Source organism: Tamandua tetradactyla, chromosome 3 (assembly GCF_023851605.1).
Source record: "Tamandua tetradactyla isolate mTamTet1 chromosome 3, mTamTet1.pri, whole genome shotgun sequence".
In the NCBI taxonomy this organism is placed as follows: domain Eukaryota; kingdom Metazoa; phylum Chordata; class Mammalia; order Pilosa; family Myrmecophagidae; genus Tamandua; species Tamandua tetradactyla.
Genome location: NC_135329.1, coordinates 76558683 through 76577504, shown reverse-complemented (window position 1 = coordinate 76577504; position 18822 = coordinate 76558683). Strand labels below are relative to the sequence as shown.

The following is an 18822-nucleotide window of genomic DNA, read 5'->3' as shown; positions in this document are numbered from 1 at the left end:
ACCAAACTCAGTGCTTCAAAAGCACAATATTCTGTATTTGAATTTTGAAAAAGCTGCAGAAACTACAGGGTTGTTCTCTGTTGTCTCTTTCAATATCTTCACTATCTTCAGGATGGCCATGAAAGTTGGCAGAGCTTTGTAGAAATAGGACCACTTTATGACACTCCTGTCTTTCTGCCTACATTGGCTAGAAGGCATTATGGAACCACCTACACTTCTCACCTACCTGTACACTCTGTAACCTGTCTGCTATATCTATCTATATATCACTGAGCAGAAATTCACATCCCTCTAGATGTAAAAAAAAAAAAAAAATGCAGCCAAGCTATAGTAGAGCAAAATTTAGTATCTGGGCGCTGGAGCCAGACTGCTAGGTTTACAACTGGCCAAGTGGCCTTTGACAAGTTACCTAAACGTTTTAAGCTACACTTTTCTTATCCATACCCCCTTTGCCATACAGTTTATGGGAGGACAAAATGTGATATTACATATAAGGTTCTCAGTGGAGTGTTCAGCACATAGCAGGGTCTTAATGTTACCTAGATCTATCATTAGTGAAAGGCTCTCACCATGTACAGACACTGCTTTCCACAGATTCTTCAAAGCAACTGAACCAAACCTAAAAAGGGTTAACATATAATCTGCTTCACTTACATTATGGAGACTAAATGTAATCCTGTATTTTTTAAATCATACCTTTACAGAGAACAAGAAAATAAAGAAAAAAGGAAAGAAAATAGAGAACTTTAAGGACAGGTAAAATGTGATCTTACCTGCACTAAGTCAGAAGCCTTTGTTTGTGTCACTCAACAATGCCCATGCTTTCAGACTGTCTTAAGCAAATCACTGGAATTATTTGGAACACTGGGGCCATTCAAAGGAAAAATAGTTTGATGTTCATCTTAAAGGGATGTTATGAAAACAAAATGAAGTGAAATATATAGCATATATCAGAATATCCAATGTTTTTAAAATACATAGTAGAAATATTCTGAAAGCCACTCATTGAAGATTAGGCAAATAAAATAAAATAAGAATGCTATTTCAGAAGGGAAGATACAAAAGGGTGCTCTTCCACAGCCGGACGGAGAGCGGCAGTGTCTTCCCACCCGGCGCTCTGGCCGAGCGTCTCCCCACCCCACCCCACCCCCGCCCCCTGCGGGCACCACTGCTCACCAACCCAGCACAGCCCCAGAGAGTGCAGTGGTGGTGGAGTGAAAGGGTGACGGCCCGGGCTTCAACGTCCTCCGACCGCTGCAGGAGCAGGGGAAGATTAAATGAGATAATGCATGTATCTGGCACATGATATTTTTATTTTATTTGTGAGAAAGAGATGGACCTGAGTATTCCAGGTACTAAAAACGTCCTATTACTGCTGGAATATGCAAGATATATAACCCTGTTTTCTTTGAGGTATGTTTTAAATATCAAACATCTTAAATAAAAAAAGGGAAGCATTTTAGTTTTTGGAATCAGAACACCAAGGAGAAGGAAAAATCTTAGGGGGAGTCCTTTTCAGAAGACTACAGACTCTAAGGAAGTTGTCGTGTCCGGTATTGCTAGTCATGAGGAGTCAACCACTGCTATTCCTTCCATGTATGAGACAAAAATTGATCAGGAAGAACTCTTCACCAATATATCAGAGATGTTTTCTGATCTGGATCCTGATGTAGTATATTAGATGCTTTCTGAATGTGATTTCAAAGGGAACAATAATTGGGTGCTTAATAGGTGCCAGGCCTTGTGCACAGCACTTTTTCGTGGATTATCTCATTTAATCCTCACAACAACCCTTTGAGTTGAAAATGCCATGAATTTTTTTATTAGAATTATCTGCTGCTAATGCCAAAACAGAGGAATCATCTTTAAAAAGCTTAATTGCTTCTGGGACCCAAGAAAGTGCAATAGGAGATGATATAATGGAAAAGTGTCCTTTTGATGGAGATAGGGAGGATTCAAAAATGGATTCATTTTTGAACATGCAGCTAACTGAATACTTGGATTCCTTAATACAGAATGCTTTTGAGAAAGTGAATTATTCTCCTGATGATGAAGTACACTCATTTTTGCCTTTGCAGGATGTTAATAATTTTAGTGACTCTGGTGAATTTATAAATTCAGATTCAAATAGTATGACTTCCATTCTTTCTACACAAAATTTGGATTTGCAAAATGAAAATTTAGAGAACTCTGCCTCTACATTAAGTGCATATCCCTTAATTTCACACTCAGTTTTGAATGAGTCTAAAAGTTTTATAGGGGATAACACATTGGCATTGGAAGATGACTATCCTGATGATTGTCTTCTCAGTTCTTCTTTAAATGTGCCAGATGACTCTATCATGGGTTGTAGCAATCATGATGAAAGAAAGACAGAAGGAACCTTTAGAATCTGAATGTACTGAGGCTCAATTCTTTGAAGTCCCTGTAGATTTGGATGCTAGTACACCTCAGTCTCCTTTAAATCTTTCTGCACAAAACCCAGGGCTCGATTTACTTGCTGCAGGTGGGGGTCAGAAATCTACTTTGGCCCCTGATGTGCTTGTACCTTCTGAGGGGTTCAATTTCAAACCATGCAAATATACTGAACTGCCACCAAAGGGGAAGGATATGAATTACTGCCCGGTACTTACCCCTTTTCCTTTACTACTGTCTCCTCCTCCACCTCCACCGATGTGGAATCCAATGATTTCTGCTTTTGACCTCTTTCAAAGAAACCATGGCTTTGTAACTCCTGTCATGACCACAGCTACACGCTGGAGACCTGTCAGCTATACATTTCCACCTTCTGTTATTTCTCACACTTTTGCAGCAAAGGCATGGAGAAACAAAAAGAGGGAAGTAGTGCTTATCAAGTACAAGAAACTCCAGTTTCTTAGACTGTAAGAAAGAAGACATCTTATGTTGGACTAGTTCTTGTCCCTGATCCTTCTCAGGACTTCCAGGATCAGGGAAATCCTTTTGGCAAGGATTTTGCAAGGGGATAATCTGGCTGGAATCGTTCTTAGTACTGATGATTATTTTTACATAAATGGACAGTACCAGTTTGATATAAAGTACTTAGGAGAAGCACATGAATGGAACCAGAATCGCACAAAAGAAGCATTTGAGAAGAAGGTATCTGCTATAATAATAGATAATACAAACCTACAGGCATGGGAAATGAAGCCATATGTTGCTTTGTCTCAAAAATGTAAATATAAAGTCCCTTTCCAGAAACAAGATATATGGTGGAAGTTCAAACCAAAGGAACTTGCAAGGAGTAAGCAAAGAAAAAATAACAAGAATGTTGGAAAACTATCAGCATTTTGTTTCAGTGCCAATGATCATGGGCTCTTCAGTTCAAGAGAAAGCTGAATGTATTGAGTTTTGTGCATCTTCTTATGGCAGATTTACCAGTCCAAAAGACAATGAAGATATTACCTCTAAAAAGGAAGAAAACATTTTATCCTCATCTTTGAAACACCTAGAGTTAACTGAAGAGAAGAAACTCAAACTGATTAATGAAACTATGTCACCCGAGAATACTGCTTATCTTTGTAATGCAGATTTAAACAAAGGAGAAAATGAAATAGCTGATATGAATCATAGCATTCAGAGTGCTTTCATTCAGGAAGCTCTAGAAATGTATTTTTCTGACTCTGAAAGCAAAGTACAAGTAACAGACAAAAGTGAAAAAGAAGAGCAAGTAGAAATGGCTTCTGAAAAACAGTGCAGCAAAACTGATGCATATAGTTCTGTAGAGAGAGTATCACCAAATTTTTGCTATGGTGAAAATAATCAAGAATACTGCAGACTCACAAAGACTATGTCTGCTCAAGATGAAAAATCTTTATCTGGTGAAATGTTGGAAGAAAGATCAACTGTAAAGAAAAAAGCCTTTGGGAAACAAAAAAGCAGATCAACTTTGGGAAAGTTCCCGAGACAGGAGCTATCAAATTTTGTTGGTGACTGGTCAGTTGATAAGACTATTGGTCAGAGGACAAAAAGGAACTGAAGAATGGAAAAAACTGCATCTATACAAAGTGACAAGAAGTATAATCCCCTTCATTTACATGGAGTATTAGATAATAGCGTATCTGTGAATATAGATAGTATGCAGCAACAAGGATGTCCACATGAAAGTATAGAGGATGGCAAGAAGTCAAATTGTGAAGATACTTTAGAATTCCTCAATAGCTGTAAATATGGTACTTATGAAAATACTGAAAAAAATACATCAAACTCATTCAGCATTGTGGGTAACTGGCCTTTGTCTGATCGTTTAGCTCAGAGCACAGATCAAGAATGCCAAAGGCTGGATTAAATGAACCAGACTTAGAATTTGGGACTAATGACAGTATGAAGGAAATATCCTTACACACAACACATGAGGCCTGTTGGGGCACAAGCCCTGAAGAACCAAAGACATTGGACAGCTCAACTCGAGGATGTTCTGAAATGCTACCCAATGAAATGCCTCATGATGATAAGTCTTGTCAGAGTACAAAGATTCATGGACAAGATGCACTATCTCTTACTTTTACCAAAAGTGCTATTTCTAGGGTAGTAGAACCACAAATTATAACTGAATTTCCAGAGGATAAATCTACAAGAGTCTCTGGAACAGGAGTAGGCATGTGTACCCAGACCGCATCACAGGATTTTCTCTCTCATGGAAAGTAGAAGAGAATAAAATTACTGTTTCAGATTCTGTCAGAATTAACAGAAGATTAGACAGGAAAATTAATCTTCTATTAATCTTCTATTAAGAGGAAGATTAGATGGATTTAAGCACAAAGCTTTAAATATTAACACCAAATCAGAGGCTAAAGAAGCAATTCCATATAGGGTAATGTATGATAAAAGCACATATGTTGAAGAAAGTGACCTTACCAGTGCTGATGAATCTAAAAGTCTTAACATTTTATGTAAATTATTTGGATCCTTTTCATCAGAAGCCCTAAAAGACCTATATGAGTGGTGTAACAAAGATATTATTTGGGCCACAAACCTTTTGTTGGATTCTGAAACTAAGTTATGTGAGGATACTGAATCTGAGAATTTTCAAAAATCATATGCTGAATCGCAAATTTTGCCAAGTTCTCAAAGTTTGAATTTGAAGGAAATTATTAGTCAAAGAGAGACTTCAGAGGATTCTAATTCTCCTGTTCCAGAATTTAGCCAGGCACTTGGTATCAGTAATATAGACCCACAGCCTGTCTGTGATGCAGTAAATGGAGATTTAGAGCAAGCAGGAATAAGAGCTATAACTCCTGAAAGACCTGGGTTAATAACAAGTGTATTTCCTAATGCTACTGTAGATCTCAAGAATACTAATGAACCACTTCCTAATAGTCAGGCAGAGCTTTCAGGTTTGTACAGCATGAAGCAGTCTTTCCCAGGTACTCTAAAAGCTGCCACCCCTACAGACCTGAGTGAAATGGAGAAGAATCTAGTTGCCACAGAAATTGGTGACAACGTACATTCTTCTGTGAATGTGTCTGATATTTTAAACTCTGTTTTGAGTATTTCAGATCTTCAATCAAATGAAGAAATTCATTTTACTGGCCCTTTTGAAGTAAGGAAAAATGCAAATCTTCCAAAGGATAATGCAAAATTTCATATAAATACAGAAGAATTTATGAATGAAGATGAATAGGAAATGGAGAAAATTCTAATGGCAGGGAGTAATTTGTCAGCAGGAGTTAGTGAAGAATATAAAACTGACATGCTGAGAGAAGATGGCGGCTTAGTAAGACGCGCAGGTCTTAGTTCCTCCTCCAGAAAAGCAACTAAAGAAACAGAAACAATATGAAACAGCTCCCGGAGTCACGGCAGAGACCAAAAAGACAGCGTACCCCATTCTGGAACAGCTGAACGGGCAGGAAGAATCTGCTGCGGTGAGATACCCGAGGGGCGCGCGTTTTCCCGGCCAGGGCGGCTGGCAACTGGGGTCCCCTCCACGCACGTGGCTCCCCGGTCTGACTGGGAACGTTGGATAGTGGGGCCCTCCCGTCACGCTTGGCGTTTCGGGCCAGCTGGGCAATTAGGACCGGAACTCCCCCAAGCCGCGGCGGCCAGCGACCCCCGCCTCCACGCGCGGTTTCCCGGGCCGACTGCCGTGCAGACAGACGAGCACCACGAGCGCCACGAGTGCCACCTACTGGGCAGGAAAAGAAAAACAGAGCCCAGAGATTTCACAGAAAAAGCTTTCAACCAGCTGGGTCCCACACCCAGGGAAATCTGATCAAATGCCCAGACACCAGCAGACAATAATGGATAACGCTCGGAAAACTGAAGATATGGCCCAGTCAAAGGAACAAACCAATAGTTCAAATGAGATACAGGAGCTGAGACAACTAATGCTGAATATACGAACAGAAATGGAAAAACTCTTCAAAAACAAAATCAATAAATTGAGGGAGGACATGAAGAAGACATGGGCTGAACAAAAAGAAGAAATAGAAAATCTGAAAAAACAAATCACAGAACTTATGGGAGTGAAGGACAAAGAAGAAAAAATGGAAAAAACAATGGATACCTACAATGGTAGATCTAAAGAGACAGAAGCTACAATTAGTGAATTGGAGGATGGAACATCTGAATTCCAAAAAGAAACAGAAACTATAGGGAAAAGAATGGAAAAACTTGAGCAGGGGATCAGGGAACTGAAGGACAATATGAAGTGCACAAATATACGTGGTGTGGGTGTCCCAGAAGGAGAAGAGAAGGGAAAAGGAGGAGAAAAACTAATGGAAGAAATTATCACTGAAAATTTCCCAACTCTTATGAAAGACCTAAATTTGCAGATCCAAGAAGTGCAGTGCACCCCAAAGAGAATAGACCCAAATAGGCGTTCTCCAAGACACTTACTAGTTAGAATGTCAGAGGTCAAAGAGAAAGAGAGGATCTTGAAAGCAGCAAGAGAAAAACAATCTGTCACATACAAGGGAAACCCAATAAGACTTTGTGTAGATTTCTCAGCAGAAACCATGGAAGCTAGAAGACAGTGGGATGATATATTTAAATTACTAAAAGAGAAAAACTGCCAACCAAGACTCCTATATCCATCAAAATTGTCCTTCAAAAATGAAGGAGAAATTAAAACATTTATAGACAAAAAGTCACTGAGAGAATTTGTGACCAAGAGACCAGCTCTGCAAGAAATACTAAAGGGAGCACTAGAGTCAGATACGAAAAGATAGAAGAGAGAGGTATGGAGTAAAGTGTAGAAAGAAGGAAAATCAGATATGATATATATAATACAAAAGCCAAAATGGTAGAGGAAAATATTATCCAAACAGTAATAATACTAAAAGTTAATGGACTGAATTTCCCAATCAAAAGACATAGAATGGCAGAACGGATTACGACCCAGCAATACCACTGCTAGGTATCTACTCAAAGGACTTAAGGGCAAAGACACAGATGGACATTTGCATACCAGTGTTTATAGCAGCATTATCTACAATTGCAAAGAGATGGAAACAGCCAAAATGTTCATCAACAGACGAGTGGCTAAACAAACTGTGGCGTATACCTACGATGGAATATTATGCAGCTTTAAGACAGAATAAACTTATGAAGCATGTAATAACATGGATGGACCTAGAGAACATTATGCTGAGTGAGTCTAGCCCAAAACTAAAGGACAAATGCTGTAAGGTCCCACTGATGTGAACCGACATTCGAGAATCAGCTTGGAATATATCATTGGTAACAGAGACCAGCAGGAGTTAGAAACAGGGTAAGATAATGGGTAATTGGAGCTGAAGGGATACAGACTGTGCAACAGGACTAGATACAAAAGCTCAAAAATGGACAGCACAATAATACCTAAGTGTAATGTAACTAGGTTGGAACACTGAATGAAGCTGCACCTGAAATATGGTTTTTTGTTTGTTTGTTTGTGTGTTTGTATCTTTTGTTTTTGTTTTTTTCTTTTTCCTTTTTATATATATATATTATTAGTATTATTATTTTAATTCTCTTCTCTATATTAACACTATATTTTTTTCTGCTGTTTTGCTAGTTCTTTTCCTAAATCGATGCAAATGTACTAAGAAATGATGATCATACATCTATGTGATGATACTAAGAATTACTGAGTGCATTTGTAGAATGGAATGATTTCTAAATTTTGTGTTAATTTCTTTTCTTTTTTGATTAATAAAAAAATTAAAAAAAAAAAAAAGAAAAGCCAATGTCTATGACATGGGAAGGCAAGAGGCTGGCGTCTGTTGGTCCTTGTTTCCAGTTCCATTGCTTCCGTCTTTGGATACCAATGGTTTCTTCTCTAAGTGTGTGTGGGCCTTGACATAGCTCCTCTGAGACACAACTCTGGATTCTGCCTTGCTTAACATCTCAAACGTCTGGTGACATCTGCTAGGCTCTGCATCACCAAATATCTGTGACTAGGCATCTGCTCTCTCTGTCGGTTCTTTCGGCTCTGAAGCAACTTCTCCAAGCGTCTGCATCTAGGGTTTCTCAAAAATGTTCCCCCTTTTAAAGGACTCTGGTAAACTAATCAAGACTCATCTTGAATGGGTGAAGTTACATCTCCACCTAATCAAAGGCCACACCCACAATTGGGTGTGTCACATCTCCACGGTAGTAATCTAATAGAAAAGTCACACCCACAATTGAGTGGGTCAGTCTTCATGGAAACAATCTAATCAAAGGTTTCGACTCTATAATATTGAATCAGGATTAAAAGACATGGCTTTTCTGGGATATGTAACAACTTCAGATCATCACAGAAGTGTTCCTGCTTCTTCAGTTTTCTGGAAACATTGGTGTAGCATCAGCATTTTTTCTTCCTTAAATGTTTAGCAGAATTTCCCAGTAAAGCTACCTGCACATGGAGTTTTATTTGTAGGGGAAAATTTTTAAGTACAAATTAAGTTATTTTAATAAACATAGAGCTACTTAAGTTATCAAAAAAAAAAAAACTGACATGCTGAACCCTACACCAGTGATGGCCAAATCTCTGACCATAGACTGTCTGGAATTGGCATTACCCCCTGAACGGGCTTTTCAGCTCAATGAATTATTTGGCCCTGTTGGTACCGATTCAGGATCTCTAAGAGTTGAGGATCGTGTGGTTCATATAGATCTGAATCTGGCTAAAGTGATTCATGAGAAATGGAAGGAATTTGTAATAGAATGATAAAGCAAGAAGAAGTCTCCTGTGGCAAGCATATCCAAGATTCTCCCCTGGTTGGGCATATTAGTCTCAATAATCCTGAACAAAAATCATCTCACAGAATAGGCAGAAAATTACTGAAGACTTTAGCAGGGCCTGAAATGCTACCCTTATTTGATCAATGGAATGCTAAAATGAAAAAGTATCACTCAGAGAAATAATGTCAGAAGAAATTGCCTTACAGGAAAAATTTGATTTGATATGAAGTACATGAATATTAAGCCATTGTCTCTCACTCTATTTGACAACTTTATCATTTTCATTTAATTCTGCATCTCTTAGTCTGGAATCTGCTTTAACCTGATTGAAGTCAATGTTAAAATGTAAAAATGTTTTAAATATACTTTCAAAGCTGGAGGGTTTTGCTTCTGGAAAACTAGTTGATATTTATGTAATAATAAGCCATCTCTGTTAATCAACATTGTTTTAGATTTAAATTTGCAAATTGAGCTGTGTCTTTCCTAGTTTCTACTATTTGACTCTGTAATTTTTAAATTTCTAGAGATTAAATTATTTCTATTTTACATAAAATAGTAATAACAAATGTCTGTCTTGCTATTAAAACCTTGAAACAAAATAATATGAATGTGAATTAAAGTACCCTTTCTTTTCTAAACTTCTCAAACAAGTTCAAATAAAAACTTAACTTTACTTTGAAAAAAAAAGGGAAGGTATGTATATTTTCTAGGTCACTGAAGAGACCCTGCTGGGTTTCTGTGGTTTATCATATCCAAGGAATTAGAAAACTGTCTGTTCTCTTGAGCTGTATGGAAGCATCACTTTGGTGATAACACTATGCAAACTTGATCTAAACTAGGTATGCCACACTAATTGCCACAGTTGTAAGCTTTTGATATTCCATACAAAATGATTATTGCCTTGCTTGCTTCCATAATTATGTGTTTTCCATATTGTAATCTGAGAGATTACTTAGTAAAATTGTACATTAAATCAAACCTAGCGCATTTGTCCTCCAAGGAAAACAAACAACAAAGGACTCAAGAGATACCTATGGACCCAGAAGTAGTAACAAGAGAATCTGAAGCAAAATGGCTTTGCCTTTCAGTAAATGACTAGCCCGGCACAGTGAGTCTTTGGAGTCCTTAAAATTTAATGATGCTTTCTGGGTTTCTAATCTGCTCTCAATGCTTATTGTGGTGTGCACTGGACATAGTGCATAAACCATAAAGAATCTGGAAATAGCTGTAGGTTGAGACTATCAAATTACTTTATTTTAATGAGTCATCTCCTTATTAAGAGTTGAGATTAATAATAATTAGAATCTGGTTCATCATATATGTAAAAAATTAAAAATGAAGTTCTATGCTGGATCAAATAATGAACATCCTAGTCACTGCTAAACTAGATATATAATATTTAGTTAGAAAACTTAGTATTTGCCAGTCAGTAAATTAGCTGATGCTACTTTCTAGTCAGATTATTAAAATATTCTGAATATATTATTCCTATTTACTAAATTACTATGTCATTGAAATATTGCTTGAATGTATCATTTAAAAAAAATTCTTCTCATAAAAATTTTCAGGAGCGAATCCAGTCAATTGAAGTGCCTATGTTTATTACTCACTATGTGGAAAGGTGGCAATCATTGCACTTTGTATCAGGCAATGCTTGTTAGACATTCACCAACTGTTGAGGTTTCCTGTTGCTGGCAGTGACAGATGTTAGGGTTCCCTTGGCTAAGTCAGTCCCATCTCCAAATCCAAATCCTCACCACCTCAATTAGATTCCCAAGAGATAAGACTCAGGATCCATACAGTCAAAGTTACAATCATTATCACTTATAGGTCTCCTGTTCTAAATATTCATCTTCAACCCTACACATCCAGACTAAACAGTAGAATTCAAAGAGCTCTAAGACTTCACCCAATGACAGTTAAGCAGCCCTCCTTGTTTCCTTACCCTGAGACATCACATTGAACCAGCTTAGCCCTCCACTAAGCTCTGAATGACAAAAGACACACTCCGATCCTTATTTATCACTACAACAAGAATACAGGGTAAAAAACATAAGAGCAAGGAGAAAGAAAAGGCTCACCCTTTCCTGTCTTCCTCCAGAATAGTGACCTCCAACATATGTCCTTCCTGGAGGGAAGCCACTAAAAATTACAAGACATCAAAATGATGGCTTCAAAGAAGTTATGCAGAGAACTTGGTAAGCATAGAAGAGAGGGATACCTCATGTAGATTCTGTCATTAGTTATTCATGCATTGGTTAATAGCACCTTCTGCAAGATGGCAGAAAGAACAAGACATTTAATGAGGGCAAAAAATATCTAAAAATAATGCATAGATGTTTTAGCTGAGTTTCAACTTTTTGAGTTTCTTCTGTCTTATTGCATTCTTAGCCTCAGAAAGTTTCACTGAAAAAATATTTGCTTTATCATTATGTCGTTTCATTCACCTGCAACCTATATTCTTCAGAGAGATTGAGGACAAATATCATAAAAGATTCTATTTGCCACAATTCCCAAAATGCAGTCTATTCCTTGTGGATCAACATAAGTTCTCATGAACTAACTTTAATAGAATATTTTGATACATTGCAGACCTGAGTTTTGGCTATACTAGGATCTAAGTTAAGAATCAAAATACATTCAGAAAGGGGTGGGCCATGGTGGCTCAGTGGCAGAGTTCTTGCTGGCCATGCCAGAGACCCAGGTTTGATTCCTGGTGCCTGCCTATGCAAAACATATATGTATATATTCAGGAAAAAATGATGTAGTGCTACCAGACAATACAAGAACATTTCTGAAGTTGCTTAGATGCAAAATTTTTATTTTTTTAAGTGAGTATCTTGGGCTCACGATAATGAGTATGTCAGAATAAGATTTGGAACACAATTCACAATGGCAAATACAACTGCTGACTGCTTTTGGCTTTGCATAATTCTACTGGAAAAATCATTTGTCCTAGAAGCTGTCAGAGTTTTCTGAAGTGTGGGCATATGAGACTTTTGGATAATGCTGTGTACATACAACCCTGCTGCTCCTTCTTACTCTCAAGCTGCATGCACCCCCAGACCACCAGCGCTGAGCCCAGGGAGCCCAGAAACAACTACCAAGAGTGCCTCAAGCTCAATGACAACAATGTATGGTATTATTTACTTATTACATGCTTTCCTGTACTCTACAGATACAAGTGCAGCCCTCTCCCAGAGAGATCACCAGCACCTCACAACCAGAAGTATTTCATCCAGTCTCAGAGGGAAACTGGACATTCACTTTTCTTCTTTCTCCTTCCATCCCTCTCTCAGAGGTCCAGTCAATTCTTTGCTGGTTCATGTCCTTTTTGTTAGTAGAGACAAAGAAAATGAAATAAAACTAAGCCAGAATCAGTCTCATTTTAGCTACTTGCTAACCACTCTAATAAGGTCTGATAATAGAAAAGACAGAAATTACTGCCTAAATGAACATGCTTAATTCCTCTGGAGTTCATTGGCCATGTAACCCAGATGCCTAAGTAATGCGATCCTAAGCTGGATAGAAAACCTCAGTGCTGCAGAATTCTCAGGGGCTGGCTAGATGGGTGCTCTGATGATCACTTGAATCTTCTTCTTGGTAAACAGACACCCTAAGGTTTTTATAGTCCCAGCATGTAATACCATGCTACATAACTGAGCTCAGAAGTACCCACAGTTGGGAGGAAGGAGTTTGTGATAAATTTCTGAAATGAAAGTTGATTTTAAAAACGTTTAAATACCTTCATATTTTTTTTTCACATTTTTCATGCTCCAACACCTACTCAGTGTTGTGTGTAGAGGGAGAAGCATTGCTAAAAATAAAATAAATAAAACAAAATTTAGATAGGTAAAGTTTACACTAGTCATAGCTCTAAAAGAATACCTCTTCTCCTATCTTGTGCAGCTTACTACCTTCAGACCCATCGTGACCTAAGGAAAAATTATGAGGAATCTAAAGCAGGTAAAAAATGTTGGTACACTGGTCACCGTTGTGCTAAACTGTGCCAACTCTGCATCTTCATGGGTTAAAAAGTTATTTTAAAGGCATGCCATAGAGAACATGGTAGAAAGCAAGTGAAATTGGTTAGGGAAGTAAGAACACTTTTGTGAAGAAGATAAATCAGGAAACTTATCAAGTTTACTCAATTCTTTCTCCCGGGAGTGTTTCCTTTCCTAAGTATTGTTATTGCCTGAGCTCACAATTTCATATCTCTGCTTCCTTCTGCTTTGCTACCACCATCAAAATCTAACTGATAATAACATTCTTCTTGCTAACTGGAAAAAAATCATTTAAATTAAGAACCAGAGATATATCAATTTTGTTGATGGAAATTCTCCTACTAAATAATGATGTCAATAACTACCACTGAAACTCAGCCCAGAACCACTTTGGGAGTGTTTTTTTTCCATGTTAATACTGCAGAGTGTCTTGACAGATATTTAATTCCTTGTGCTGAAACAATCCCTCATCCATGCCTCTGTAACACCAACACTGAAAATTAAATACCAATTTCTAGTTCATTTCAGCTGTCCTCCAATGTACATGGGCTGGAGGGGGCCTGAGGCTTTGCTCCCACAGCTAAGAGACCTCCTAGCACAACCCTAACTAGCAATCTCACCCAGCTGCTCTGCACCTGAAGACAATTACCAGCCAACAGAGGCACAGGAAAGATTCCATCTCCTTAGGCAGAAGGTGCTTTTCTTACTCATGGGAGGACAGGAAGTCAATTTGAGGTCTGCTGCTATTGGAAGAGTCAATAAACAAACAAAACAAAACAAAAGTGGGACCAAAACAAATACCCATATAAGACTCAAATTCACATTTTCTTTTATCTGCTTAAAAGAAGGGGAACTGGGGGTGAGAGAGAAAGGACACTTGAACCCCAAGGATGAGATTGTAGTGATTCCAAGGTCTGGGTTGGAAGAGAGGGAACAGTATGTTCAAAGTGATAGTGAAAACAGAGAACAAGAAAAATATAAGAAGTTGGAGGATGTCCAATTTGGCAGAGGCCAAAAGGAAGAAGAGACATGTAGCAAGAGAGGAGGTTTGAAAAGAACTGAACTGGTTGTCCTTGTTAAGATGATGGATGTTTACCCTAATGGCAATGACAGGAAGCCATGGGGGTGTTAAGAGAATGATAAAATTGGGCCAATTTTCTAGGAGGTTCATTCAGGCTGTAGAATGGAGGGATATTGAACAAGAGCAAATCAGGAGGTGAGCAGAAATGTTAAGAGAATATTGCAGTCACCTCTTCTTTCTTCACCCTCTCAATCCTGATAAGAAAGATTTGGATAGTATGGGAATACAGAAAAATCATACCAGAGAGACACTCAGTGTTAACAAAGGAAAAATTTGTTTTTCTTGTCTGTGATCTGAAGCATTTGAAATACTTAAAACTTTCTCCTATGACCCAGAAAGGATCCACAGTCACTCAGACAGGCTGCAATTGGGAAGCATTATCAAAATCTCAAGGACTTTAAGGTACTTGAGACATGGGGCTGGGGGAGTCAAGGAACCAAAGGTATGCTTGTAGGGGGTGGGGGCAGGAGCAAGGAACAAAGGGACACTTAGGAGTGGATGGGTGGGGTTGGAAACCAAAGGAATGGTTGGGGGATGAAAAAAGAGGAAAGAGTATCAGAAGCAGAAGCAGATTTCAGATCAGTATGTTCTGAATAAAGGGGGGAGAGGGGAGGAGAAGAGAGAACCCTGAGAAGCACCCATTTTCTAGGGTTTGGCAGGAGAGAGAAAAATGTGCTAAGGGCCAAAGAAATAGGCAACAGGGAGAAGTAGTTGGAAAGCAAGGTAAGCTAAAACCTCAAAAATGGATGAAAAAACTCAAAAGGTAAGATAGATTGCCTGATCAGTGTCTGACTAGCCATAACACTGGGAAAAATAATTTTTATAATATCCAGTCACATTTCCAAAGTTGCAATAAATGATTTGCCTAAATCCCTGAACATTCCACCCCTGCCTAGAATTTGCATTCATTGAATCAAGGACCAGGGGTTTTTGATGATTCAGCAGCCTCATATCCTGAGAGGTCTCCAGTTTTGTCATTCTTGGATACTATGAAAAGAAGCAAGGGCAACCGAGTCCCACAATGATTTTTGGCTTCTGGAGAGACCACAGTTTGCAAAAGCATAAAACAAAACATGTAAACACATACCAAATTGGGAAGGTTCAAAGCAGTTTTTTAATTTGTACCCTAATATTTAGAGCATCATTATAAAGCATAGTCTTTTAAAAGGTTTCCTTCCAATTATCTCTAATAAAATAGGAGACTATTTATTCTGTCATCATTTACATCATGACTGTCTTTATGGCTGCCCTGCTGTTATAATGGACTACCCCAGACTACCACTTGCTATGAAGGTGCATGGAGAGAGAGTGATTTACATTGAAACATACTGGGTTGGGGTCACATATGATTCTGTTTTCTATATACATGGATTTTTCTTCCCTCTCGCCAACTTGCAATTTTGTCTACATAAAGAGAAGGATCTTGGTGATCCATGGGTGATGCTGTATTTACATTGTAAGTACCAGGAAGCATCTGGATCATTGGCTGAAACCTGCTTTTTCCCATCTTGTTGCTGGTTGCTAGGCAGACACAACTCCTGCCTGTTTTGAAGCAAAACTAATGAGTTGTGTTTTCTTCATTTCTCTGTGCAAGTATGTATGATCCTAACACTAAGGAAACTGGAGCATTGTTTGAAGGGAAAGGAAAATTTATTATTATTATTCTCTAGTTTTGTCCATTTTACCATTCTCCTGCTGCTAGTCATGATATCACTATAAGACACTATTCCTTCTGTGTCAGTAGAGTGTTTGGGTTCTTCACAATAAATGTATGAGAAAGAAGGACAGGTATTACTCACTTACTGATATAAAATCTTATACTCAGAGAAGCTAAGTGATCAGCCTAAAAGTACAGAGCCATTTAGTGGCTGAATTAAAATTACAAACACAGGAAAATCAGAAGACATCCACCTACAATTTCTTCCCCTTCCTGACCCCCACCACGACAAATCCCAGATTTCACGAAAGGATGAGTATAGAGGATATTTCTGATGATTTGTTTACTTTTCAATTAACTAAGGAAAGAGAGTTCTATATATGTTTACATTAAGACCAACAATTAAATTTTTTTTGTATGCTTTATGGCAGGGTCACATTTCATTATTTTTCCATGTGAGTATCCTGTTATTGCAGCACAACCAACAATTTACTTTTATACTGATACTATTGATATTAGCAAAATATAATAGACCCAGATTTGCTTCCCACCCTCTTTCTTTTGGTACTGAAGCACTGACTGCCCAGCTCCTGGGAGTATAGGTGCCTGACAGATCTCAGCTGAGTGCTTCTCTAGGAATTGCCCTAGCCTGAAGAGAGCTATGTCACCCAAAAGCTCCCTCCCTCCTGGGGCCAGTGGGTAGTCAATGACCAGTCTGTGGAAGTGTATGAGTACTCATCACTCTTGGTCTGCTGTGGTTCAACTCTAAAGAACCAACACAGCTCCACAGTTCCCTGTGGAATCAATGAATTTTTTTTTTGACAGCATCATGCTTCAACTTCCCTCTCTGCACAATCCTTCTTTCTTCAGTCTCCCACAGCTGTTGACCCTAAAAACACACCCCAATAAATTCCTACATGTATATCTCCTTCTCAGAGGCTGTTTTCTGGGGACCAGTGTACAATAATTGGTGCCAGAAGTTACTCAATGAAACTGTCTCTCAAATGGAATTTTGCAACTGAATTACCTGCTGATAAGCTAGCAAGGAAAACTTCATCACTGGTGGTGAATGGAATACCAGTAGCTCCCGGTATGCAGTAATAAGGCAATTGTTCCCATTTTGATAATGAATTGAGATGGGATAGTGATAAAAGGAAATGCACTGTTAGGTGCAATATCTCTGGCTTTAACAAATAAAGCAAATGGTAATTACAGAGACTATGGAATTGGGTGGCTGTTGCTAGGGGTAATCAATTGCACTGGGTGATGAACCTGGTCTTCTACTTTGTGTGGAAAGAGAAGTGCCCTATTAGAAAATATACAGATTCAGGGACAGTGGAGAAATTTTTGCACTACATGGGTAAAGACCTGTGAGGACACAAATTAGAAAATTATAAACAAGAAAGTCTAGGAACCTATGATGGGCCTGTGAGAGTGGGCATGAAGAGTGAAGATCTGTGATCTCATGTTAGAACCCATCAAAGAACATCTACATCAAAAGAGACATTATATGACCAAGAAGTAGCCTAAAATACTTAGTCTCTATCTCAAACACCTGGTGCTGGCACAATAGATAAGCTCATGAACATAAAAGTCATATTGCCAAGGATGGAGGCTATGTTGGGGCCCAACCATGAGCTCCCACTCACTAAGGCTTATCTAGTGACAGTTGCTTCCAAATATCCAACATGCCAAGGACAGAGACAAAATCTGAGCTCCTCCTATGGTACCATTCCTCAAGAAGACAATCCAGTCTCTTCTTAAGAAACTAATCAAATTGGAAGATTTTTATCCTGGAAGGGGAAGCAACTCAACTTGACAAGATTTAACAAGCATTCTGTGTATGGGTTTTTCTTTTCTGCCTACAGTGCCCAGGCTAGTATCACTCTCCAAGGGCTTACACAGTGTTTGATCCACTGACATGGTATCCCACATACTTTATAGTGATCACATCACCATGGGACCTATTGCCTATCACTAATTATGCCACCTGGAAGATGCTAGCCTGATAGAATAATGCAATGGCCTGATGAAAGGCACAGCTGAGATGTCAACTTGAAAATGATATCCTCTGAGAACGGGGCTTCATCCTCTAGAATACCTTATAACTTAAATCAGTGACCTTTTTATGGTGCTGTGTTCTCAGTAGGTAGAATTTATGGGTCCAAGTATCAAGGGGTGGAAACAGAAGTAGCCCAGGTACCTCTGTTTTCAACCACCCCCTTGAAGAATTTCAACTGTGTGTGTACAGGTTTAGAACCCCTGGTTTCCAATGTGAATACTTCTATGCCAGGAGATACAGCAAGAGTGCCATTGAACTTTAAACTCTGACTGCTACCCATTCACATTATACTTATTATACTGAAAGACCAGAAGGAAGGGAAAGGAGTCACATCCTGGCAAGTGAACTGGCCTGATCATCAGGAAGTAGGGCTGCTGCTATACAATAAGGACATGGAACCATATGTTGGCATGCAAATGTCTTCTTGGGTGTCTTTTGGTACTCTCTGGCACATGGTGCTTTCCCACCCATCCGGCACCCTTGAGGATTAGCAAAACTTTGTCAAATATATTCATGGCAGCTCCTTGGCCACAAAGTCCCTGGTAGAATAACCTCTAAGGTGCAAATCTGTTAGTTGTGCAGCTTCCAATAAACCCACAAAATGAGTTACTCTCATACCCTTAAAAGGTATTGCTCTAGATGAGCGTTCTAAAATATAAATTTATTTAAATGTGGTAGGATAGTTTATCGACAGTGAAATTATTAAAGTAATTATTCTTGTTTTTAATGTCTGGAGATATGCTCTCATCAGTGCTACCCAAATTATATTTGTACTAAACAGATGTTCTACAGGAGAAAAAAGAATTCCCATGGTCAAATATGTTTGTGATTTATTCCCCTCTAGGATATTCTC

At 38.6% G+C, this 18822-nt stretch overlaps 1 protein-coding gene across 1 annotated transcript; it reads left to right on the top strand.

Moving 5' to 3' along the window:
- Window positions 1–1036: 1036 nt before the first annotated feature.
- Window positions 1037–9392, top strand: LOC143675656 (NEDD4-binding protein 2-like). The gene is given in 14 exon segments (XM_077151740.1): window positions 1037–1291; window positions 1451–1719; window positions 1820–2366; window positions 2368–2829; window positions 2832–2924; window positions 2927–2960; window positions 2963–3257; window positions 3259–4271; window positions 4274–4645; window positions 4648–4701; window positions 4746–5710; window positions 8939–9146; window positions 9149–9319; window positions 9322–9392. Coding segments are annotated over 14 exon segments (4809 nt in total).
- The last annotated feature ends 9430 nt before the right edge of the window (window positions 9393–18822 follow it).